At 48.8% G+C, this 25,773-nt stretch overlaps 1 protein-coding gene and 1 non-coding gene across 3 annotated transcripts in view; both read left to right on the plus strand.

The window, feature by feature from the left end:
• Positions 1 to 15,406, plus strand: part of UXS1 (UDP-glucuronate decarboxylase 1) — a 57,226-nt gene extending 41,820 nt beyond the window's left edge. For both annotated transcript variants that reach the window (NM_001206064.1, XM_005212786.5), the window contains exons 8-15: positions 307 to 366; positions 1,934 to 2,055; positions 5,143 to 5,262; positions 5,762 to 5,805; positions 9,138 to 9,198; positions 10,789 to 10,846; positions 12,524 to 12,627; positions 14,578 to 15,406. In NM_001206064.1, the coding sequence (NP_001192993.1) occupies positions 307 to 366; positions 1,934 to 2,055; positions 5,143 to 5,262; positions 5,762 to 5,805; positions 9,138 to 9,198; positions 10,789 to 10,846; positions 12,524 to 12,627; positions 14,578 to 14,709 (701 nt within the window). In that variant the 3' untranslated portion in view covers positions 14,710 to 15,406. The remainder of the gene's footprint in view (positions 1 to 306; positions 367 to 1,933; positions 2,056 to 5,142; positions 5,263 to 5,761; positions 5,806 to 9,137; positions 9,199 to 10,788; positions 10,847 to 12,523; positions 12,628 to 14,577) is intronic.
• On the plus strand, positions 15,406 to 15,517 carry LOC112448952 (U5 spliceosomal RNA). Its single transcript, XR_003037401.1, has one exon. It is a non-coding gene; the product is annotated as a U5 spliceosomal RNA (small nuclear RNA).
• Positions 15,518 to 25,773: the final 10,256 nt, after the last annotated feature.

Genomic DNA, 25,773 nt, shown 5'->3' on the forward strand with positions numbered 1-25,773 from the left:
TGCTACGTTCAGGTGAAGGAATCTTTATAAAATTCCCCAAGTCATACCTTATAATAAAGCCCACAGACCGTGCATTTGGCCCTGTTCACAGTTACACATGTCCAGCTAACTGCTGTGTTTCTGGGAGTTCGTTTGTGCTTTTCTTACAGTTTGAATTTAGATTCCAAAGTAGATGCAGCAAGAGTGGATAACTTACAATGCATGGATGACCAGATACCATTTGTACTAAACCATTCCTTCAGTTGACTGTGCGCTTGTGTTTTCCGTGTCCCTTGAAGCTGACAGTGTCCTGTCATGTTTCCACAGGGCTGGCAAAGCGAGTTGGGGCCCGTCTACTCCTGGCCTCCACCTCAGAGGTGTACGGAGGTGAGTGGGTATCACTCCGTCCCCCTGGACAGCTGGCTCCTGTCACAGCAGGAGGGAAAAGGGACCAGTGAGTCTAGACTTGTTTCCAAAAGGCCCTCCCGGCTGTTCCTCTCCAGAGGGCAGCGACCAAGGTGTTCCCTCCTCCGGGTGGGATGAGCCTTTTTCTTCTGCTGCAGGACCTCCCCCACCAGGACTCGGTTATGTCACCTTGCCAACAAGCAGCAGCCACTTAAAAATCCACAGAAGTGTCTTTGCTCCAGAGGCACCTCAGGAGTCAGATCACGGAGGCTTTGCTGGTTTAGCCAGAGGATTTGCTCTTTAGTGAAAGAGCCCCCCCCCCACCCCCTCCACTCTCCAAACCCCGAAAGCTCAGGGGTTAGGAGACAGATGGTGGGGGGACAAACGTGTGCTGGTCGCCTCCACTGTTTTAGGGTAGGTTCTAAGAGAGCCTTAAGTAGGTGGAGCTAGAAAACCCTGGTGCCTGCTTTGCCCTCCCCGCCCCAAACCTTGAAGATGTGAGCGTTCAGAGGGGGCTGAGGGCCCTGTCCACTCAGGGGCTCCTGCCCGCAGGCACAGGGTTCTGGAGAACCAGTTAGTGGATGCAGCAGAAGCCAGTTGCTAATGCAGTGTGATTTTCTCCAGGCGTTGCTGTCACGGCCAGGAAGTGAGAGGGCAATGTGGGAAGAGATGCCTCTTAAAAAAATAAATAAGGGAACCAAGTGAAAAAAATCATAGAAGCTGCAGTTCTGGTGACGCAGCTCTGCTCTTTGCCTCCACTGGCAAGGCAGAACAGCCCCACAACTCTGACATCCAGGCAGTGCCCTCCTCCCACCAGCTCCAGGAAGGGGCATTGAGAGGTGGGGACCTTGTGTCCCTGTGCTTCCCACCTCTGGACTCTGCAGAGCTTGGCAGGTCCCCACGCGGTACCAGGAGGCCCATTGTGTCACGTGTCCTAGAAGCAGCGAGGCCAGGTCCTTGTTCCTGTCTCAGTGCCCTGATGGTCCCTGTCCTGTCCCGGACGTCTTTTCCATGACCCCCTACTACCCTCACTTAGCATCTCGCCTCTGACGTCAGCTTGTGAGTGATGTTAGGGTGACTCTCAGAGGTCCCCAGGTCTGCTCCAACAGTGGTGCCTGCAGGCAACCCCATCTGGTCTGCCGGCCCCCCATGCTGAAGGGGGAACGGGTTTGAGATGATGTGTCCCCTGCACCCTCGCTGTTGGAGTAGCAAAGCGGCTTTGTGAGGGGGTGAAGCTGGCACCCCCTCTGAACCTCTGGCATTTCCGCCCCAATGGTGCAAGCCGAGGAGCAGGTGTCTGTGTCCACCCTTTTCTGTTGGTCCTCTGCGGCATTCAGGGCCTCTCTGTGGGTGTCCAGCCTGCCCTGCCCTTAGCAGAAATCCCGAATCCCCTCTGATAGGTGTCTTTCCAGATGAGATGCTTATCCTGGTCTTTCCCAAACTCCGTTTTGCATCATTGTTATCCATTGTCTGTCAAACATGTGAACTTGAACAAAGGGAGGTTCTGAAAGTGCTTCCTCTTCCACCACCACCCCCCGCCCTCCCGCAGACCCTGAAGTCCACCCACAAACTGAGGATTACTGGGGCCACGTGAATCCCATAGGACCCCGAGCCTGCTATGACGAAGGGAAGCGAGTCGCTGAGACCATGTGCTATGCCTACATGAAGCAGGTATCGCGGGCTGGTGGTGTAGACAGGTCACTGTGCTGGATCGAGTACAGTTGACCATGGTTGACCCTGTCCAGGGTCGGGTTCCCCGGTTCCCCACTGTCGTAAATTAATGGTGTTGTCAGCAGCCTTTCCCCTGTCTCTTTTTTAAACAATGATTTCTGGGGATGAAGCCTTGGGTTTTGAAGACCCCAGCGTGGCTGGATCAGCTTTATGACTAACTGCCCACCAGCAGTTAATAATAAGTACTTCAGTTTTCCCAAGGCCTCCGGGTCGGTAGACGGTTTTTTTTTTTTAACTTTTTACTTCTCTTTCTGTTATCTAGTGGGTATACTTCATTTTTGCTTTCACATGGGCATCTTCAGGGATTGTTATTCACCCTCTGAGTCCCTGCCTCCTTAGTCACCCTGTGCTGTGGCCTGCCCATGGATCTTCTCACTCCCAGCTGAGGGGTGGGGTCTGGGTTCCCACCTGGCTTCCTGCTGTCTGCCCTGGGCCGGGAGCTGTTGCTCACAGGCCCTGTGCCGCCCACCTGAAGGCTGTGCAGACACCAGTGAGATGTGCAGGCCATCCGTTGTGCTTGATCAGTTCTGGGGTCCTCACTGACATACTCTTTACTAGAGGGACATGTAGGTAAATGACTGTGGCCAGGTGTTTTCAGGGCAGGCCTCTGTGATAGGGAGACCTGTTTCTCTCGGACTGAGAGACGAGACCTCTGAGACTGAAAGCTCTGAGGACTGAAAGACTAGCAGGCATCCATCCTGGGAGCAGCCTTGGATTGAGGTTCATCATCATGGCCCAGTCGGAGCTCAGTTGTCCATGGCCTTTGTGCAAGGTGGGGTGGGCGCTGCCTGGGTACCCAGCGCCAAGAACTCAGGGCTGGGCTGGGAGGCCCTGAACACTTTGTTTCTTTTTAAGCGGAGGGTGTAATTACCAGGGACTTTTTTTCCTTATATTTTTAACTTTCACAAGTGTTGAAGACCCACTGAACAACCTTGTGCTGATGTAGGTATTTACATTTTTCTGCATATTTCATATTTCTTGGCTGAACTAATCGCTTTCAAAGTTTCTCTGGGGCAAATGACTTGTATTATTCATTTATTTTAATCAGTTTTAGAAAAGACACACCTATATCATCTTTTTTTAAATTGGAGCGTAATTGCCCTACAATCTTGTGTTAGTTTCTGCTATACAGTGACGTGACTCAGCCCTGTGTATACACATATCCCCTCCCTCTTGAGGCTCTCTCACCTCACCACCCCCCCCGCCACCCCTCCAGGTCAGCATAGAGCACCAGGCCGAGCTCCCTGTGCTGCAGAGCAGCTCCCCACGGGCCGTCTGTTTCACACGTGGTAGTGTAGTTATGTCAGTGCTACCTGCAGCATTTTTGAGCCCAGGATATTTTGACACCAAAAGTTAAACCGGTCTCCCAGGAACAGCCTCTGTGTATGTTGGTGCCTAAGAACACTAACTTGAGCACGTGAGGGTACATAATTACACTTTATCGTGTGATAGGTTTGTAGACTGTAGGCTGTTTTCTTTTGTGTTCAGACTGTGGGAGTATTTCTTGGCTTTTACGGAGCTAAATAAAGGTGGTGCACAAATAGGACATTATTGTTGAACTTTCAGTTTTTGTTAAAAAATTAGTAGCGTAACTTAATGTTGTAAGTGTACATATGAGGTATGAGCTCATAATAACTAAGGGTACTTAGTAGCAGCATAGCCAGCATTTATTGAGCACTGACTGTATGCCAGGACCTGTGGCCCATGCACAGGTCTTGAGAGAGTCACACTGTCTCAAAAATCTGTACAGTAATGTACCTAGTGGGAGTCCTTTGGGTGGTGGCCTTCAGAAGGTGTCACTCACTGCCCAGCGCGTCTGCTGCAGGTGCCGCCTGCAGGGGCTGCCCACCAAGAACCCGAGCAGATGATGTTGCCTGTGTGCAGAAGTCACGTGGTGGTCAGGGTGACAGTGGGCATCCCCCTGGGGACAGTGTACACAGGGATCAGTCATGGTGTCCAGTCTAGGAGTTGCCCGTGGACACAGGCTCAGCAGTTTTTGTGACAGTGGGATCTGGGCCAACAGTGCCAAGTAACTTGTGGGTTCTGGTCAGCACGCCTGCCCCAAGACTCATGTCTGCCGCGCCCCCACAAGGCCTGCCCTGTGGGCTTGGGGGCATGTGTGGGTCCCCACTCTCCACAGCCCTCACCTGCTCCTGGTTGGGGGAGCCCTTCGGTCCAGGAGATACATGTCTGTTGTCTGGTGGATTGCTCTAAGAGTTCACTGATTCAGAGTAGGTGATAGAAACAGTTACCACTGACAAAGCAGCCTGTGAAATTAATAGTTTGCAGAAGGTTTGGGGGGGTTAAAAAATACATTCTTTCCTGATTACGTGTTTGAAAGTGTGTTTTCCGCAATTACAGAAGTAATAGATGTTTATTGTAGTGAAAACAGGAAAGTTGGAAATAACGTGCAGAAGAGAGTGAAGGTCCGCAGTCTCACCACGTGGGACTTCCATTGCTGTAATCAGTGTTAAGTGTGTATCTTCCCAGGCATTGAGCTAATCGACTGTATCAGGTGCTAGGTGGTCTGGTTTTTCACTAAACAGGTGAGTTTTTCAGCAGAACAGAAGGGGATGTAGGTACAATGTGGTCCTTCCCCAGGACAAAGTGTTGTCTTACTTTGCTTCAAATCAGCTATTAAACATTCACTGACATTTAAATCTCTGTTGAGTGATTAGTTTACACAAAACGATGTGAAAGAGATTGGGAAAGAGATGCATAACATGATGCTTGTTGAGAAAATAGATACTTATTTACTGGGGCAAAAAATGTACACCCATCATTTCCTCTTGCCCCGATTAACGGCCTCGGGTTTCTGCACTGTGTTCACGCCAGGGCCTCCTGGCAGTGGGATCCAGGGCTCCTGTGAGTTTGGGGTGACTCTGCAGACTCCAGGCTTGATTACAGAGCACATACATCCCGTGTGTGCAGGGCAAAGCCCCTGCATCTGGAAGGAGCAGCCACGAAGCACGGTGATGGTGAATCCTTCATCTGTGGGGCACAGGGCTCACATTCTCTCTGTTGCAGGAGGGCGTGGAAGTGCGCGTGGCCAGGATCTTCAACACCTTCGGGCCCCGAATGCACATGAATGATGGCCGGGTGGTCAGCAACTTCATCCTGCAGGCGCTGCAGGGGGAGCCGCTCACAGTGCGTGGCCAGCGGGCAGGCGTGGGGATGTTGTCTGTGGGGCTCGGAGTAAGGGCGTCCCATCCGGGGAAGCTGGCCCTGAGTCCCATGTCCCCGCTGCCCTCAGAGGGAGGGAGGGAGGAAGCTTATGGGAGCTGTGACTGAGGACGGGCTCAGGTCACTCTGTCCCCAGGCACAGACACCCTGTTGCCTTGGGCACAGGGTCTGCCTGTGAAGACCCCTCTCTACATGCTTTTGGCCCTGGGGCATCTCCCTGTTCAGGGCCCCTTCCCCTGGGAGGGGTGTCTCTGTACTCAGGGCCCCTCAAGGTGCCTCTGGGGGAGGTTCCAGGTCTGGTGGAGGCCCTCCCACAGTGGAACCCTGGGGTGTCATCCATGGGGGCTGGACCCTCTCCCGCGTGACCTGGCAGGGCCTGGAGCCACAGCCTCTGGATCCCGAGGGCATCAGGGTTGAGGTCCCCGTCTGTGGTTTCAGGACCCTCACTGTCATCTCCCTGCAGGTGTACGGATCTGGATCTCAGACGAGGGCCTTCCAGTATGTCAGGTAAGACCCCGGGCTGGCCGCAGCTCCCATCTGAGTTGCTCAGCCTTGGGCGGGACAGACTGCTCTGCTCCTGCATGGGTACCTGGGAGCTCTGTGAGCGGAGGTCAGGCATGCTGGTCCCTTGCTGCCACCTAGTGTCTGGTCGGCAGACCCACCGGCCCTGCCGGTCACCCGGGGGCTCCAGATCAGGCCGGTGAGGTGCTGGCCTCTGCATCCAACAGACTCGCAGATGCTGGAATCAGACCCTGTGGACACGGCCTCCTGGGTGGACGAGATCGTCCTCATTGAGGGAAAGATAAGGCCAAGTGTCGTGTTGTCAAGGAATGTGGTGTCAAAACTACATGCAGTTAAAAGCATTTTTAATAACTGTTGAATTATCTCGCAGGTAATATTTACATTTTCTCGGTCATCCTCCTAAATCTAGGTTTTTGTCAGCCAGATTGGTTGGTGGCAAGTTTTACAGTGCAATCTAGGTTCTAAGAGTTAGTGTGTGAGCAGTTACATCTACCAGACCATTCTCCCACGTGCCAGGAGATGGTGGATCCTGCATCGTTTTGTGGTGTCCTGAGTCACTGGGCACACGCTAGTTGGGTGTTTGATACGTTGTGCACTAGAATACGCCATTCCTGGAGCTCTGTGGCCACCCCAGGGGTGCTGTCGGGGGAAGTGGTGGCAGGTAGCCCCCAGCCCCACCCCGGCCCAGGGAGTCACCCTAACTTTTACCTGGTTTAAAAGAGAGAAAAAATTAAACATGTAATCACTGTAGTTTGTTTTTTTTTTTCCTGCAAGTGTTTGTGAATTTTCACATTTAGTCCAGAGGAAAGTTGTGAGTAAATGTATATAATGAGCAGTGTTTTTCTCACACCTGTTAGTATGTTGGCCAGGAGGGCAGTGCCTGAGACCATCTTGTCACTGGCCCACTTTGTTGCCCAAATATTCTGAGAAGGAATTTGAGCACAACCTAGCCGCCTGTTTCCAGGTCAGGGCAGTTGACCCCAGAGCCGTGCGTGCTGAGGGAGTGGGCGAGGTCTGTGTCAGTGTGAGGACTGTGCTGGGGGAGGGGCGTGTCTCTCAGGTACCGCCTGCTTTACTGACACATCTCCATCCCACCCCTCCCCGTCTGCGCACTTCTCGGGGATCTTGGTATCTTAGTCACATTGAATCTCCTCCAACAGCCTCATCAAGGACCCCAGACTCCTCCAGCCATACCACCTCATGGAATATTCCAGAGTCTGTGCAGTAAACAAGACATCAATCAAAACACATTCTTATTTCAAAGGCATCAATCAGATATGAAATCACTTAAAGTAACCTCTCAGATGCTTTTTTTTTGCTGATTGTTAAAGTCTTTTAAGCATCACGTGATACATGGGTTGCGTTCTGTCCCAAGCGGGACAGGACGCACCTTGCTGCCTGCCCTGCACAGTCCATGTGCCCCTCACCAGACACCAACATGCAGCCTGAGGGACCTTGATGTGGTCACTGGAGTGTTGCTGGGGACCCTCTGGGCAGAATGTCTCTTCATGGGGCTGTGCTATCTGCTGGTCTTGCTTCCATGGTCACTGGGCCCTGATACATGAGGCTCCCCCAAACTTGGGGAACGAGCTTTCCTGGCCTCCACTCTACCTTGTTCAAGGCTCGGCCAAGATGGTCAGCTCACCAGGGCTAGGCTGTTTTAAATAAGCTGGTTTATAGACACTGAGACTCTTCTACTTCACAGTTACTAATCAAAATGCACAATGTGGGGGCCTTGCATTGCGGAACTAAGTTACCCATTTCCAAAATCCATGGTTGGCCAGGAGTAGCATGGCACAGTCTCTGGGTGACTGTTGGGGTCTCAGGGTGGCCTGTGCGCCGATGTCCTGTCCTGTCTGTGCCTGGTCCTCTCGTAGGCAGATTGCATCCTCACCCCATCACAGACGCAATGCAGTGTTGTCTTAAAAAGTAGCTTTGTCAGAATGACACTTTAAAAGAACTTCAGGTTAAATGGGTATAATCTATGCAACTCTGACCTTAGAAGTGGAAGGTCTGTTGCACAAAAGATGCATGCCCCATTTCCACCTCCTCCGAATGATTACATGATGCTATCACCTTCCAGCTTAGTATGGGGACCCCCCCCCCACCATTCAGTGTTAAAAACTCATGGATGCTACTGAACAGGAGCTTTCAGTGTCATTCAAAACAGGCAGAGACGTGTGTCATCAGAGGGGGAGTTGGGATGTGGTCATTACCGCCATAGTGATGGAGGGGCCTGTGTTCGTTTCTAGGAGAGAGGAAACATCCTGGGTCACCGAGTGTTTATCTGCATCTGTGCTTGATCTGCAAGAGCAGAGTGGACTTCAGGCATGTTCCCAAAACACCCATTGGTTATAAACAAGATCCTAGAAAACAGTGTTTGCTAAATAGCAACCCCCCCCACCCCGATTTTTTTTTTTCCCCCCTCAATGAAAAGGAGAGGAAACACTAAGATCCTTTTTCAGAGGTGAGCACAGCAACGTGCTCCTTGCTGGTTGTGATGGAGGAGGAAAGAGTTTCCCAGCGGCCACGTGTGCAGAACCCCGGCAACCTCGACAGAAACAGCTGGGGGAATGCCTTAGCCCGTGCTTACGTAGCACTGAGGTGTCATTTTTACAAGTTTACTTTTTTTTTCTTGACAGAACCACCCTTTAATGGTTCTATAAATAAGAACCAAACCTTGGTTAGGGCAAGTTTGCCTCCTCACAGTCCCCATCATGGCCCAGTTGCTCACAGTCCATTGGCAGCATCTAGACACCCCGACAGTTCCCTCTGGGAGCCGCAGGCTCTGGGGGGAGGTAAGGCCCGGAGGGCCAGGGAACTCATTTTAATGCTTGGGGTTATCTGCTTTATCTGACTTGTTAGTATAGGACTCACATACTGGAGTTCTTTTTTTTTTTTTTTTTTTTGCAGGGGAGCTTATTTTTTTAAAAACCATCTGCTTTTCCGCATGGGCCAACTACCTGGGTTCATGTTAAACATCGTCTTTCCTCAGAAACTTGCATAAACACCATCTCTTCTGAATGTGTGTCTACTTTTACTTTTTAATTGTTAAACAGTTTCAGAAATACACAGCGTAGGGAACTCAGCCCCATCTCTCAGCTCCCATCCTGTCCAGTCGTCTGTCTACACCTGCCCACAGAAGGCAGCTCCCCAACACCACCTTGTCTCCTAGAATACTTGAGCATCCTCCACGCCCTCTAGCGTGCAGGATTTTATTCTGATGTCCCATCTCTCCTCCCGGGAGGTGGCTGATGTCTGATGCACCACACCTGTGGGCATCAGCGGGCACCTGAGCGGCCTCCCCTCTTTTCCAGTGACCTGGTGAATGGCCTTGTGGCACTCATGAACAGCAACGTCAGCAGCCCCGTCAACCTGGTGAGTCCATCCCCGCCACCCACTGCCTGCTTAGCAGTCCGGTTCCTATTGTGGTTCACTTGCTGTCAGCAAGCTTAGCCCATGAACCTGTTTGCCACTTAACCAGCACTAGAGGAAAAATCACAGAACAGATTGAAACAGGAGTCCGCCAAGATGTAAGGTGTCTGCAAAGGATGGATGAACCGCATAGTAAACACTAACCTGACTCCATCCACCTGGAGGCTAGGTCTCAGAGCTCGCAAAGTCTGCTGGTAGTGGGGGTGTTTGTATGTCTTTTCTCCATCGTATATCGTGCAGTTTTGTTGTCCAGTCGTTCAGTCGTGTCTGACTCTGTGACCCCATGGCTGTGCATGCCAGGCTTCCCTGTCGTTCACTGTCTCTCAGAGTTTGCTCAAACTCATGTCCGTTGAGTCAGTGATGTCATCCAACCATGTCCTCCTCTGTCATCCCCTTCTTCTCCTGCAGCTAGTCATTATAAAGCTCGCTTTCCAGGGACATAGAAAGTAAAGGATTAGGACTGTTTCCCTCCCTTGCCAGGGCTGCGGGTGGCCCAGACCCACCTTGGGCAGCTCTGTGTCTGGCTTCCTGTAGCCCCTGGCACTCCTGGCAGGGTTGGGAGGTGGTTTATCCTGCTGTCTCCTCCAGCCTTTCGCCCCTTATGCTGGAGGACACACTTCTCTGCAGAGCAGCTTGTTGTTTTTGGTTCTTGCTGGCAGAAAACTCTCCATATATTTATGGTACAACCTTGGGCTTCCCCAGTGGCTCAGTGGTAAAGAACCTGCCTGCTAATGCAGGAGATGCTGGTTCAATCCCTGATTCGGAAATGTCCCCTAGAGAAGGAAATGACAACCCACTCCAGCATTCTTGCCTGCAGAATCCCGTGGACAGAGGAGCCTGGGGGGCTGCAGTCCAGGATTCGCAGAGTCGGACATGAGTTAGCAGTTAAACAAAAACAACCCTGCCTGCCTCTGTCATCATCTTGCTTCAGAGGAAATTAGGAGATTGAGAACAAAGAGTACTTAGGACATTCAGTTGCCAGACTTCATGGTGGTCTCTCATGATGGGATGAGCAGGACTGGAAAGGGAAGGGGCTGAGGCTGCTAGAAGGTGTAGGGGAGGAAGAGAAGGAGAAAATGGTTTTCCTCAAACCCCCTAGAAGTCAGCTGTCCTTCAACCACGTCCTGTCTCTCCTGTTGGCTGCCCGCAGCCCACATCTCTGAATACATTTCGTTTCTGTCGGGCTTTGTGTCTGAGCTCAGGGGTCTTCACTACCCATTGGGGTATCGAGTGTCCCGGGGGAGCCTGCTGGCAGAACCAGGCTTTCCTGCCCAGCAACACTGCGGTTACAGAACCTTTGCTCCTGGACATCATCCTGTACCTGGACCAGGGGATGTGTCCCCATTAGCTGCCCCCGACCAAGGCCAAGGCGGGGACAGGCATAGTGCAGCCCCCAGCCGTGCTGTGCCTCCTGCGGAACCCTCATGGAGGTGGGCGTCCAGTGACTTCGTGAGCCTGCAAGCACTCCGGGGGATGTGGGTGGTGGCGTCCTGTTGCATCGACACTGCTAACCAGAGACCCTCTCCTCCTCAGGGGAACCCGGAAGAACACACCATCCTAGAATTTGCTCAGCTCATCAAAAACCTCGTTGGTGAGTAGAACAGGGGCAGGGGCCTCGCTGAGCGAAGCTGGCCTGTCGGTTAGTAACACTTTGGACAGTGCATGGTTAACACTCGCTGACTGAATTGGATGGGAAGCAGAACTGGGTCAGGAGCGCCCCACTGTTTTGAGATGCTTTAAGTAATGGAAAGATGAAGGGGAAGGGGCTGGCTTGGGTCCCTGTGGTGACATCAGGTCTTTGCACAGCGGGAACGTCCAGTTGTCCCTGGTGCCTGAGATGTGACGTGGTTAGCAGTTCTCCACCGGTGACCACTGTCTGGTGCCACATGCTGGCCATGACGAGCACAGGACTTCAGGAAGCAAGAGGGCAATGCTGACCTGTGTGCTTCTGACAGAGTCTGGTGGCCAGCTTTAGGTTCCGTATGCAGTCCTGGCCATCCTGGCCGCCCTGGCCGAGGGGGCAGGTGGTGTGGACACTGGGAGTGGCTCCAGAGAGGGTGTGCTCTTAAGCCACAAGCAGTTTGTGTATTTCCAGCTGTTCGTGAGCTGCTGGCGTCCACGGGCTGTGCCCTTTGTCACAGGTGTCCTGGGGCTCCCAGGATCCTGTCTCAGGAATGTCTGCTTCCCACGGTCGATCAGGAAATCAGAGTTTCAGACACAACCAGATTGGAATGGGTTTGGCTAAATTGCGTGAGCAAGATGTGGGCCTGTCCAGACCCCCACTTTAGCCAGCTACAGTGCCTGGGGTGGTCTGTCCTGGCACCGAGCTGTCTGCTACCAGCCTGGACAGTCGGACAGGACAGGGGATAGTCTTCCTCAGACAGAAATCTCAGCAGCCTCTGTTTACATTCTTCCCCGGCGTCTCCACTGGGGGTCTGTCCACCTTTCCCCAGTGGGGAAGCTCACCTTGGACCCTGGGCCTTGGCACCCCGAGTGAGGCCTTTCGACCAGCAGCTTCATCACCATCTTGTGAGAAATGCAGACCCACAGACCTGCCCGCATGTCCCAGAGTGGAGTCTGCATGTGACCAGATCCTCAGGGTCGTGCTCACGCTGAAGTGGAGAAGTTTGTGTAAATCCCAGGAGGACGGCTGTGTGACACACAGCCCCAAACACCAGTGGCTTCAGACAGCAGCTATTTTATTCACTCCAGATCCTGGAGTGGGGCCTCCCTCTGCAGGCCTGGCCAGAGGTCACTGGGATGTCTTCATTCCGCTGACTGGCAGGGTGTGGGCCCAGCAAGGAAGCTGGACCGGCCAGGCTTCCATCCTTCTGCATGTGGTCTGTCCAGGGTGGCTGGACATCGCTGTGTAGGCTCAGGGTGGCTCTTGTAGGGTGTCGGTGGCCAGGCCTATGTAAGGTGTTGACCAGGGCTGGCCCACATTCACTCCCCTGCATGCTGCTCGTTAGGTGGCCTGACTGCAGGCGAGGGGCTCTGGTAGGGTGTTCATGCCTGGAGGATGGCTCACTGGGGCATCTGCGGTGTGGGCAATGGGCACAAGGCCATGTTGGCTGAGGGTGGTGGTCAGCGTGGGGCCTGCCCACTCACCCACCTCAGGGTGGCTCAGGCCTGTGGAGCCAGAGCGAGGGGACTAGGACATATCACACCGTCTGCATCTGTGTTCCTGTGCAGGTGGGACTTGACGCTCATGTATAAAAATCACACCTCAGTGGTTCCTGATTCTGTTTTTTTTTTTTCTTAAATTCAGGCAGTGGGAGTGAAATTCAGTTTCTTTCTGAAGCCCAGGATGACCCCCAGAAAAGGAAACCAGACATCAAGAAAGCAAAGCTGATGCTGGGGTGGGAGCCAGTGGTAAGAGGGGGTCGGGACTATCGCCACCCCTGGAGAAGGCCTTTCCCCATGTTTATCCTTCACGGGTACTGCCGAGTGGGGCAGCCCTGGCAGGGTCCTCTCCAGGCCTGTGTCCTTCCTCCTCCATTACGGGTTGTGACCTGGACTCTTGGGGCATCTGCCATCGAGGGTCTCACTTCGCTGGCTTCACTTGGAAAGCTGCACTGAGGGGGCGACGGTGCAGGCTTAGAACTGAGTAACCCTGCAGGGTCTGGCCGTCCATTCAGCCAGGGTGTCATGGGTGAGGAGAGCCAACCTTGGTGTCCATTACCTGTCTGACCTCATCCCAACTGGCCCCCACGCAGGCCAAGCAGGGTGGGTGAGTGAGAAGCCGAAGCCTGCAAACTGCAGACCTCCCAGCTTTTCCCGTCCTCTTAAAGGCCTTCAGCCTCCCAGTGTGGCTCCCCAAGCCAGGAATGCTGTCCCCTGGACCTGGTGTCCCCAGGTTCCAGAGGCTGACTCCCGCCCCCCAGGGCATGGGGCCCCCTCAACCATCCCCCCTGAGATGAGGGTCCCCCAGGCTGACTGCCTACCTCCTGAGGCATGGGTCCCCTATCCCCCTGGCTGACTGGCCCAACCGGACTGACTGTATACCCTGTGGGCTAAATGCCCCTTTCTGTGATGAAGGTCCCACAGTCCCCAGGCTGACAGCCTACCACCCTGCAGCCTGGGTCCTCTCCGGGCTGACTGCCCCTTCCTGGGATAAGAATCCCCTGTCCCCCCACCCTGGGAATGACTGCCCCCCTTCTGGGACCTGGGTCCCCCACCCCTCTTGGGGATGACTGCTCCCTTCCTTGGGCAAAAGTCTCCTTCCCACCCCAGGGCAAAGCTCTCCTTGTCTCCTCCTGGTAGACTGCCCCTCTCCCTGGGACATGGGTTGTCCCCCCAGGACTCAGTGCCCCATCTCCGAGGTGTGCGTACCCCCAGGCTGACTGCCTCCCTCCTCGGGCGAAGGTCCCCGTGTCCTCCCACGCTGACTGCCCCTCTCTTGGGGCATGGTCCCTCATCTCTCCTGGTTCACTGAGTCTACCTGGGGTGTGGGTCCCTTCTCCCCCTAAGCTGACTGGCCCCCTTAGGGCTGTGGTCCCTCTATCCCCCAGGCTGACTGTCCTACCAGGACTCACTGCTCTCCTTTCTGGGCCTGGGTCCCCCTCCCCATCCCCTTTCCCCCCAGTTGACTGCCCCCCTCCTTGTTGTGAGTCCTCTCTGGGCTGACTGGTCCTCTCCTTGGGACCTGGGTTCTCCCCAGACTCACTGCCCCGACCTGGAGCGTGGGTTCATCTGTCCCTGCCGGGTTGGTTGCCCCCCTCCCTGGGGGTGGGTCCCTTGCCCCTTGAACTGCCCTCCTCCTGGGGCAAGGGTCCCCCGTTCCCCGGGCTGACTGTCCTCCAGGTGGGCTGCCCTTGGGCTGCTGCTTTCCTGTCCTTTGTGGTGTCTGCACGACGTGGGCACCTGCTGTGATTCCTGCTCCGTGCTTGCTCTGGCGGCCTCCACATTATGAGGCTGCCCAGTTGTCCCGGGTCCCTGTGCGGAGGGTGAAGACTCCCCGGGGTTGAAGGTGCAATGGTTTTGATTCCCTGGGAGTGACAGAGCAGAGGGTGTCAGGTCCCGGGGCGGGGGGTTGGGGGGGCTGTGACAGAGCAGAGGGTGTCAGGTCCCTCGAGGGGTGGGTGATGATGCAGAGGCTTTTGGGTCCCACGGGGGTGGTGACAGAGCAGAGGGTGTCAGGTCCCCAGGGGTGAAGGTCCAAAGGGTGGGTGTCCCCAGGAGAGTCAGGTGTGTGGCTCTTACCTGGCTGCCTTCCTGAGCACCTTCCTCCGTGGAGACTTCTGAGAAGAAGGGAGCACCGTGCTGGTCTAGTGCACCATGCAGGCGGGGGCTGCCCCTCATCCTCACCCTCTCTTTAAACAGGTCCCACTGGAGGAAGGGTTAAACAAAGCCATCCACTACTTCCGGAAAGAACTCGAGTACCAGGCAAATAATCAGTACATCCCCAAACCAAAGCCGGCAAGGATAAAAAAAGGACGGACACGCCATAACTGAAAACCTCGCCTTTCAGGACCATAGATGCCCTTTTTCAGACTTGACAGGATGTATTTTTTTTTTTTTTTAAAGAAAGACTAACTAAAACAGGTGTCATGAAGAAAAAAACTGGAATTCATACTGAAGCTTGCTTTAAGAAATGGATGTGCCTAAAAACTCCCCTAAAAAACTGCAGATTTTGCCTTGCACTTTTTAAAATCTTTTTATGTAAAATAGCGTCGATGCATCTCTGCATATTTTCAAGTTTTTTATCTTGCTGTGAGAGCCTATGTCGTGACTGTCGTCGACAGTTTTATTTACTGGTTTCTTTGTGAAGCTGAAAAGGAACATTAAATGAGGTGAAAATGCCGATTTATTTATGAAGTGGGTACTTATAAATGAGACGTTATTGTATGCATAGAGGAGAAAAAGCAGACCGGCAGTAATGTCGGGGGTGGCATACTGCATTAATTCTCAGGCAGAGAAAAGAATTCTGCTTGAGAGCTTTGTGATGTTTCTTCTAATGCAGAATTTTTCCAAGGTCTAGTTTTTAGTTGCAAACTTGACTTTGAAATGTTTCTGTTGGTTATCACGATCAAGGATATTTGAAATCACTACTGTGTCGTGCTGCATATGGGGTTGGGGTGGGTGGGACAAAATTAATATTCTTGGTTAACAAGTGGTTAAATATGCTATTTTAATAAAATATTGAAACTCATACTCTGGTTTATCTTCAGACTATATAAATCTTCTGCCTTTTACTAATTTTTCTAAGAGGAACAATTCTGAGTGTGTACCCAATTTTTTGAGGCCTTGCTCTTCCAAGGCTAAAAAAAAAAAAAAAGAAATTTAAGCTCACTTTAACAGTTTCTACTTTGCATGGTGCAAGAAAAATATTAGAGAATTTAATTTTAAAGATCGAATGGCTACAAAAAATGGTGAATTTGATTTTAAAGAAAGTTCTGTAAACATCCAGGTTGGTATAATATGTAACTTGTTGCATGGATGTGAGCTGAAACTGTGCACACAGTGTTCTCTGCTGTGTGTACCCAAGGTTAGCATCATTGTGTCGCCTTCTCTGGGAGCACAGACCAGATGGAAAAAAGGAAGTGCCATTACCGACCTGTGCTGTAGAAACTGAGAACTTCCGCTTTCACTAAGAATTCTTTCAAAGTTTAGTGTTAGGTTTTTCTAAGTTCCTCTTACAACAAATGGAAGAACATGTAGGGAGTTAAAGCAACCCATTTTTGAGTCAGTTGGCACTGCATGGTGGTGACATACCCCGCACGGACACCAAAGGGATCAGAGCATGATGCAGGGGGCACTGTGCTTGTTTCCATACTTACCAGGGTGACCTAGGCTTGTCTGTCCTTCAGAATCTCCTGGGGTGTACTTTTTAATCAGACCTGTTTTTCCAGTCAGAATCTCTGGGCTCACACCAGGGAAGCTGTGGTTTTGTTGTATTTGTCGTGCAGAGTAGGAGTGTTTTGGTGTGAGAGGGAGAGGGCTGAGGATAGCTTCTTATATTCAGTTGTCATTATTTTGGCCTGAACTGAGTGACACACCACTTTGGGGGAACTACTGGTAGTGCCCAGGGTCACCAGGGAAAGCACACAGACATGGAGTCCATGGCGTTTGGCTGTGTAGTGCGTTTGGGAGAACCCCAAAGCCCCAGGCTCCAGAATTCTCACCTTCCTTATTGCTAATATCTAGAATTCTCGGAGGTTAATTGCTTCAACTTTCTTCCCCATGATTTTCATGGAATATGTTCAAAGAACAAGGGACAGAAAAGGGGAGCTGAAAAAAATGTTCCAAGAAAAAGGGCTGACGGTTTCCTGACTTTGGCAAAGCCATGTAAAGGCTCAGATTCAAAATGCTGATGAGCATAAGGTAAAACCAAAGGAGTCCACACCAAGACCTCACAGTAAGATTCAAAACTAGAGCTGCAGGAAAAGAACGTAAAAATGGGCCAGACAGAAGACTCGTTTCCTCCCGGTGGTGATGTCTTAACACAGAATGGCAGCAAGTTCCTCAGAAACCAGGGGGCCTGGAAGTGAATGGCACATTTCTCGTGGACTGAAAGAACTGTCATTCCAGAATTCTAATGAAAATATCCTTCAGAAAGGGAGGGGAAATTGAGACATTCTCAGAAGTAAAACTGAGAAGTTTTCACCAGCAGACCTACCCTAGAAGTATGACTAAAGAAAAGCTCTCTAAACAGGAAGGAAATAATAATGGAACCTCGAGACATCAGAAAGGAAGAGCATGGAAAGTAAAAACATGGGTAAATGGAATAGGTTTTCTTTCTCTTCTCAAGTTTTCTGAGACCTTTGATGGTTGAAGCAAAAATTGTAGCAGTTTTGTGGTTTTCAATGTATGGAGACACAAAAGACCCCAAATAGCCAGAGCAATCTTGAGAAAGAAAAATGAAGTTGGAGGAACCAGGCGCTCTGACTTCACACTATGTATACTACAAAGCTACAAAGTAATCAAAACAGTATGGTACTGGCACAACAGCAGAAATATAAATCAATGGAACAGGAGAAAAAGCCCAGAAATAAACCCATGCACCTATGGTCAGTTAATCTATGACAAATGAGGCAAGAATGGACAGTGAAGAGTCTCTTCAATAAACGGTGCTGGAAAAACAGGACAGCTATATGTAAAAAAAATAAAATATAATACTCTTTAACACAAACTCAAAATGGATTAAAGATCTAAATGTGACATGGGGTATTGATGAAACTCTTAGAGGAAAACATAGGCAGAACACTCTGACATAAATTGCAACAGTATCTTTTTTGATCCCTCTCCTAGAGTAATGGAAATAACAAAACTAAATAAATGGAACCTAATTAAATTCAAAAGCTCTGCACAGCAAAGGAAACCATAAACAAGAGGAAAAGACATCCAACAGAATGCCAGAAACTATTTGCAAATGATGTAATTGACAAAAGATTAATCTCCAAATTTTACAAACAGCTCATGTGGCTCAAAAAAATAAAAATTTAGGCAAAAGACTTGAAAGTTGCTCAGTCATGTCAACTCTTTGCACCCCCATGGACTGTAGCCACCAGCCTCCTCTGTCCATGGAATTCTCCAGGTCAGAATACTGGAGTGGGTTGCCATTTCCTTCTCCAGGGGATCTTCCCAACCCAGGGATTGAACCCAGGTCTCCCACACTGTAGGTGAATTACTGTCTGAGCCACCAGAGAAGCCCCATCCAAAAAGAGGCAGAAGACCTGAGGAGACATTTTTCCAAGAAGATGTACTTAGGGCCAACGGGCACATGAAAAGATGCCCAACACTGCTAATTATTAGAGAAATGTGAATAAAAACTGCAACGTATCACCTCACGTCAATCAGAATGGCTGTCATGAAAAAGTCTGCAAATAATATGAACGCCACACACAAAAATAAGCTCAGAATTATTGAAGACCTAAATGTGAGACCAAACACTATAAAACTTCTAGAGGAAAATATAGGCAGAACACTCTGACATTAATCACAGCAACATCTTTTTTGATCCATCTCATAGAAAAATAAACAAATGGGACCTACTTAAATGCTTTTGCCCAGCAAAGGAAATAATAAAACGTCTACAGATTAGGAGGAAATATTTGCAAATGATATGACTGAAAAAGGATTAGTCTCCAGAATTTACAAACAGCTCATGATGCTTAACATCAAAACGACCCACTCAAAAATGGGCAGAAAACCTAAAGAGACATTTCTCCAAAGAGGACATACAGAGGGCCATGAGGCTCATGAAAAGGTGTTCGACATCACTAATTACTGGAGAAATGCAAATATAACTGCAATAAGAGCACCTCACACCAGCCAGAATGGCTGTCATCAAAAAATCCACAAACAAATGCTGGAGAAGACGGGAACCCTCCTACACTGTTGATGAGAACGCAAATTGGTGCAGCCACTATGGAGAATAGTATGGCGGTTCTGTAGAAAACTAAAAATAGAGCTAACATACCCTGCAATTCCACTCCTGGGATATGTCCAGAGAAAAACATGATCTGAAAGGATACACATACCCCAGTGTTCATTACAGCACTGTTTACATTAGCCAAGACATGGAAGCAGCCTAAATGTCCATCAACAGAGGAATGGATAAAGATGTGGTACATACATACAATGGAATATTACTCAGCCATTAAAAGAATGAAATAATGCTATTTGCAGCAACATGGATGGACCTAGAGAGAGTCATACTGAGTGAAGTAAGTACAAAAGGAGGAATATTGTATGACATCTCATATTTAGAACCTAAAAAGAGGTGATACAAATGAACTTATTTATAAAACAGACTCACAGACTTGTAACTTAATGGTTGCTGCAGGGGAAGGGTGGGGGAAGAGATAGGGAGTTTGAGATGGACATGTGCACATTGCTGTATTTAAAATGGATAACCAACAAGGATCTACTGTACAGCACAGGGAACTCAGCTCAGTGTTATGTGGCAGCCTGGATGGGGGGTGGGGTGCGGTTTGCAGGAGAATCGATACATGTATATGTGCGGCTGAGTCCCTTCGCTGTTCACCTGAAGTTATCACAACACTATAGAAAAAGTCTACAGATAATAAATGCTGGAGAGGATGTGGAGAAAAGGGAACCCTCCTACACTGTTGTTAGTAATGTAAATAGGTTCAACCACTATGGAGAACAGTAAGGAGATTCCTTAAGAAACTAAAAATAGATCTACCGTGCTGCTAAGTCGCTTCAGTCGTGTCCGACTTTGTGCGACCCCATAGATGGCAGCCCACCAGGCCCCGCCGTCCCTGGGATTCTCTAGGCAAGAAGAGCTACCATATCACCCAGCAAATCCCACTCCTGGACAAATAGCCAGAGAAAAACATGATTCAAAAGGACATATGCAACCCTATGTTCATTGCAGCACTGTTTACAATAGTCAAGACATGGAAGCACCCTAAATATTCATCAACAGAGGAATGGATAAAGAAGATGTGGTACAAAATATACATGGGAATACTACTCAGCCATTAAAAGAATGAAATAATGCCATATACAGCAACATGGATGGACCTAGATTGTCATACTAAGTGAAGCAAGTTAAAGACAAATATCATGTACTATTGCTTATATGGGGAATCAAAAAAAAAAGGATACAAATGAAATTATTTACAAAACAGAAACTTAGAGTTACCAAGAGGAAATGGTGGGCAGGAGGGATAGATCAGCATGTACACACTGCTATATTTAAAATAGACGACAAGGACCTACTGCATAGCATAGGGAACTTTGCTCAATAATCTGCAAAAATCTAAATGGCAAAAGTATTTGAAAAAGAATAGAAACATGTATATGTACAATAGAATCACCTTGCTGTACACCTGAAACTAACAATATTGTTAATCAACTACAATATAAAATAAAATTTTTTTAAATGAGAAAGTGAGCTCAGATGGTAGGAGACTCAGGTTCGATCCCTGGGTTGGAAAGATTCCCTGGAGAATTCCATGGACAGAGGAGCCTGGTGGGCTACAGTCCATGGGGTCAAAAAGAGTTGGACATGACTGAACAACTCAGATTTTCACTTCACTTTCACAACTATGCTATCTACAGGGCTTTGAAAATATGAAATTCAGACTTCTTACAAAATGACAGAAGCCATTAATAATCAAGATTATGAATGAAACAAGGAATACACAAACATCAAAAGGATTCTACACAGATTTGACAACATATATGAAATAGACCAACTCAGTGAAGTCGCTCAGTCGTGTCTGACTCTTTGCAACCCTGTGGACTGTAACCTACCAGGCTCCTCCATCCATGGGATTCTCCAGGCAAGAACACTGGAGTGGGTTGCCATTTCCTTCTCCAGGGGATCTTCCTGACCCAGGGATTGAACCCAGGTCTCCCGCCTTGCAGGCAGACGCTTTAACCTCTGAGCCACCAGGGAAGCCCAAAGTACAAACTCAGAGCTTGTGCTCATTCAGTCGTGTCTGACTCTTTGCAAATCCATGGGCTATAGCCTGCCAGGCACCTCTGTCCGTGGAATTTCCCAGGCAAGAACACTGGAGTGTGCTGCCATTTCCTCCTTCAGGGATCTTCCCAACCCAGGGACCAAACCCACGTCTCCTGTGTCTTCTGCATTGGCAGGTGGATTCTTTACCACTAGCGCCACCTGGGAAGCCAGATGAGGTTGCAGTGACGTGACATTCAGATGTAAGGAGGAAATGGTGAGGGTAGTATTTCTTTATTCCCAGAACAGAACCGGGTCTGAGTCACCTGGCTGACGAGTAGGAGGGTCACTGAGGGGCAATTCATCACATTCTTCGTCCCTAGCTCCCTTGATCCAATGGCAGAAAGTGGAGTCTGTCTGCTGTCAGTGCGGGAGTACAGCTCAGTGGTGTTCCCGGCAGCATCTGGGCTTTACTAATGGACACTCCACGTGTTCCCTTCCACAGTTCCTGGCTTGGTTTCACAAAATTTGCTTCTCAGCAAAAAGGGAAAGGAACTAGAAATCTGAAAATAGGATGAAAGAGTTTCATTAAAAGCAATAAAAATCCAGCCCTGAGTTGGCATCAGATGCTCACCACACAATGTGAGTAGCAGAGTGCATTTCCATGCCTTTTTAGACTATGTATATGTGTAATATATATACATGTATATTATGTATAGATGATGATGATGATGTTAGTCATTCTTTGTGACCCCATGGACTGTAGGCTCCTCTGTCCATGGGATTTCCAGGCAAGAATACTGGAGTGGGTTGCCATTCACTTCTCTTCTCCAGAGGATCTTCCCGAACCTGGGATTGAACTGGGTCTCCTGCATTGCAGGCAGATTCTTTACCATCTGAGCTGCCAAGGAAGTCCATGTTTATATATAATATATTATACATTATTTAATTATATATTATATTAATAATATATATAAATATGTTAAATATATTAAACATATAATGTATATGTTAAACATTACTATATAATGTGTATCAATCAATTCAGTTCAGTTCAGTCACTCAGTCGTGTCTGACTCTGCGACCCCATGAATCGCAGCACACCAGGCTTCCCTGTCCATCACCAACTCCCAGAGTTCACTCAGACTCATGTCCATCGAGTCGGTGATGCCATCCAGCCATCTCATCCTCTGTCGTCTCCCTCTCCTCCTGCCCCCAATCCCTCCCAGTATCAGAGTCTTTTCCAGTGAGTCAACTCTTCGCATGAGGTGGCCAAAGTACTGGAGTTTCAGCTTTAGCATCATTCCCTCCAAAGAAATCCCAGGGCTGATCTCCTTCAGAATGGACTGGTTGGACCTCCTTGCAGTCCAAGGGACTCTCAAGAGTCTTCTCCAACACCACAGTTCAAAAGCATCTACATATAACATCCTCTTCAACAAACCCTAAAAAGGAATAAAAGTAAGCATACTCATTATCCATAAAAATATTAGCTCAAGATGTAAACTCTGGGATGGAAAGAAATGGGCTACATTTTCTCTTTTAAGAATATGGTCTCTATATGAAAATTCTTACGAACTCTAAGAACTAAAGGAGGATTTAGTGATAAGAGTTCTTAATAAGGCCATGAAGCACGCACACACCACCTGTCATCTCCCTCAAATAATATAACAAAATACCTAAAATTATTTGTAAGTGCTGTGTGAGAGGAAACAAGTCATAACAAGGTCACATACCAGAGAGTGTGCTTGGATAAATCACAGCATAGCTTAAATAAAGCACCGTAATTTGTGAATGCCATGAACCAAATCTATCCCACTCCTTTCCCCATGATACTAGCACAACCAAATTAAATAAAACATTTACTGAAACATTCAAAGTATAGGAGATATAAATTTGAATAATATTTGGTGCTATAGAGAAAATGCTGCAAAGGAACGATGAAAGAAAAAAGTAACAAAAATCACAGATTATCCTTTGTACCTTCAGCATAATGATTCAACTAGCAAAACTTTAACGAAGAGAAGTTAAATTATCTGAAACCAGATGAGTTACAAACAGTTTATCAGAACAAACTCATCTATGTGGCAGAATAGAAGTTTGTAGGTAGAGGTGACAAGCCTAACGAGCCTGCTGATAGCTGATTGTTCAGGAAATGAATTTTAATTCAACTTTTAAAAAGCCCCAAAACCCCATAAATCATAATGTATTTTTAGGAGTTAATCTTAAAAGACACAGCCTTTTACAAACAGATACAATCTTCACTAGAGAGTAAAAAATAAATACCACCACTGCTAAGTCACTTCAGTCGTGTCCGACTCTGTGCGACCCCATAGACAGCAGCCCGCCAGGCTCCCCCATCCCTGGGATTCTCCAGGCAAGAACACTGGAGTGGGTTGTCATTTCCTTCTCCAATGCGTGAAAGTGAAGTCGCCCAGTCGTGTCTGACTCTTAGCGACCCCATGGACTGCAGCCTTCCAGGCTCCTCCATCCATGGGATTTTCCAGGCAAGAGTACTGGAGTGGGGTGCCATTGCCTTCTCCGAAACACCACCACAGTTGGCCTAAAAGCAACTCAATTAAGAAAGCAGTAAAGCTCAACAACATTTCCTTAATACCAATAGTAAATAAATCTACCTATTGCTCAATTACTGGACTAATCTTTTAAATAATATAAGCAATAATGTTAATGAGTAACAAGAAGTATTTCTCCTTGCCTAAGTTTATATCATCAACTGTTATTATTTAACAATAAATAAATGTAACTTAGCATTACATTGGGAGAAGGCAATGGCACCCCACTCCAGTACTGTTGCCCGGAAAATCCCATGGATGGAGGAGCCTGGTAGGCTGCAGTCCATGGGGTCGCTAAGAGTCAGACACGACTGGGCGACTTCACTTTCACGCACTGGAGAAGGAAATGACAACCCACTCCAGTGTTCTTGCCTGGAGAATCCCATGGACGGAGAAGCCTGGTAGGCTGCAGTCCATGGGGTCGCACAGAGTCGGACACGACTGAAGTGACTTAACAGCAGCAGCATTACATTGGGCTTCCGTGGTATCTCAGATGGTTAAGAATCCACCTTGCCAATGCAGGAGACCCAGGTTTGATCCCTGGGTCGGGAAGCTCCCCTGGAGAAAGGAATGGCAACCCACTCCAGTATTCTTGCCTGGACACTTCCATGGACAGAGGAGCTTCAGGACTATAGTCCACAGGGTCCCAAAGTGTCAGACGTGACTGAGCAACTTAACACTTTCACTACTTCAGCATGAAATTATTTATGAACGATACTGTTAACCCAACACAGGTATGCACCCAGGAAAGGTTAAAAAGAGTAAAAGGAGCTCTGCAATGACAAACCCCACCTATTTGTCAAAAACATGACCTCTATTAATAGCATTAGTAGTATTAGAGACACTGCCTGCCCAGTGACAATCGTTCAACGGCCATAGTATCCTAACTGTACAAAGGTAACAAAACAATTTGTTCTTTAAATAAGGACTCTAAAAACTGTGGCCATTTATATAATGGCCACACAAAGGTTTTACTGTCTCCTACTTTTAATCTGTGAAATTGATCTTTTCGTGAACTGTGGGAATAAACAAATAAGATGAGAAGACCCCATGGAACTATAATTCATTAACCCCAAAATACAAGATTAAGCCATCAAGGGATACTAAAACTATGTGCTCTGTGCTAAGTCGCTTCAGTCATGTTCAGACTCTTTGCAACCTCGTGGACTGCAGCCCACCAGGTTCCTCTGTCCATGGAATTCTCCAGGCAAGAATACTGAAGTGGGTTGCCATGCCCTCCTCCAGGGCATCTTCCCGATCCAGGGATTGAACCCACATCTCTTATGTCTCCTGCATTGGCAGTCAGGGTCTTTACCACTAGTGCCAGCTGGGAAGCCCTGCTGCTGCTGCTAAATCGCTTCAGTCGTGTCTGACTCTGTGCAACCCCATAGACGGCAGCCCACCAGGCTCCCCCATCCCTGGTATTCTCCAGGCAAGAACACTGGAGTGGGTTGCCATTTCCTTCTCCAATGCATGAAAGTGAAAGTGAAGTTTCTCAGTAGTGTCTGACTCTTAGCGACCCCATGGACTGCAGCCCACCAGGCTGCTCCGTCCATGGGATTTTCCAGGCAAGAGTGAAGCCCTACTCCAAAATAAAATGACAATGAAGAGTGGAAAAGGTAAAAAAAGAGAAAAAAAAAAGTGGGGCATGAAGAAATGCTGCTGCCTTGTGGCCATGTTTTGTAACTACAACTATAAAAGCTGTGTTGACAGGGTAGTTCACAAGGTCCTGCTAAGTCGCTTCAGTCATGTCCGACTCTGTGCGACCCCATAGACGGCAGCCCACGAGGCTCCCCCGTCCCTGGGATTCTCCAGGCAAGAACACTGGAGTGGGTTGCCATTTCCTTCTCCAATGCATGAAAGTGAAAAGTGACAGTGAAGTCGCTCAGTCATGTCTGACTCTTAGCAACCCCATGGACTGCAGCCCACCAGGCTCCTCCATCCATGGGATCCAGGGGGTTCTAAATAAACAACTGATCTCCTGGACTTTCCTAGGGGTGGTCATTAAAAAAGAATTCATAACTGGGTGAAAGTGAAAGTGAAGTAGTTCAGTCATCTCCAACTCTTTGCGACCCCATGGACTGTAGCCTACAGGCTCCTCCGTCCATGGGATTTTCCAGGCAAGAATACTGGAGTGGGTTGCCATTTCCTTCTCCACGAGATCTTCCTGACCCAGGGATTGAACCCGGGTCTCCCACATTGTAGGCAGACGCTTTACCGTCTGAGCCACCAGGGAAGTCACCTGGGTAGACCATCACAAAACCAATTTTAATTGGTATCTTTAACTCACACATTTTTTAAAAAATCACATGAAAAGATGTCAACAATGCTAATATTAAGGAAGTGCATTCAATCCTGCAATGAGGTATCACCTCACACCAATCAGATCAGATGAAATAACACCAGTCAGATCAGAATAAAACTATACGGGTTAATAATTTTGGTTGGGGTGACCTTGGAGAACAAAAAAATCCTCCGAGTGATTTTAAAGCCTAGACCTACCAGTCAAATCACATTATCACTTATTGATCCAAAAATGGATCAGCAGAACAAGTTACCCTAGGTATAACAACA

The sequence above is a fragment of the Bos taurus genome, chromosome 11 (assembly GCF_002263795.3).
Source record: "Bos taurus isolate L1 Dominette 01449 registration number 42190680 breed Hereford chromosome 11, ARS-UCD2.0, whole genome shotgun sequence".
Classification (NCBI taxonomy): Eukaryota; Metazoa; Chordata; class Mammalia; order Artiodactyla; family Bovidae; genus Bos; species Bos taurus.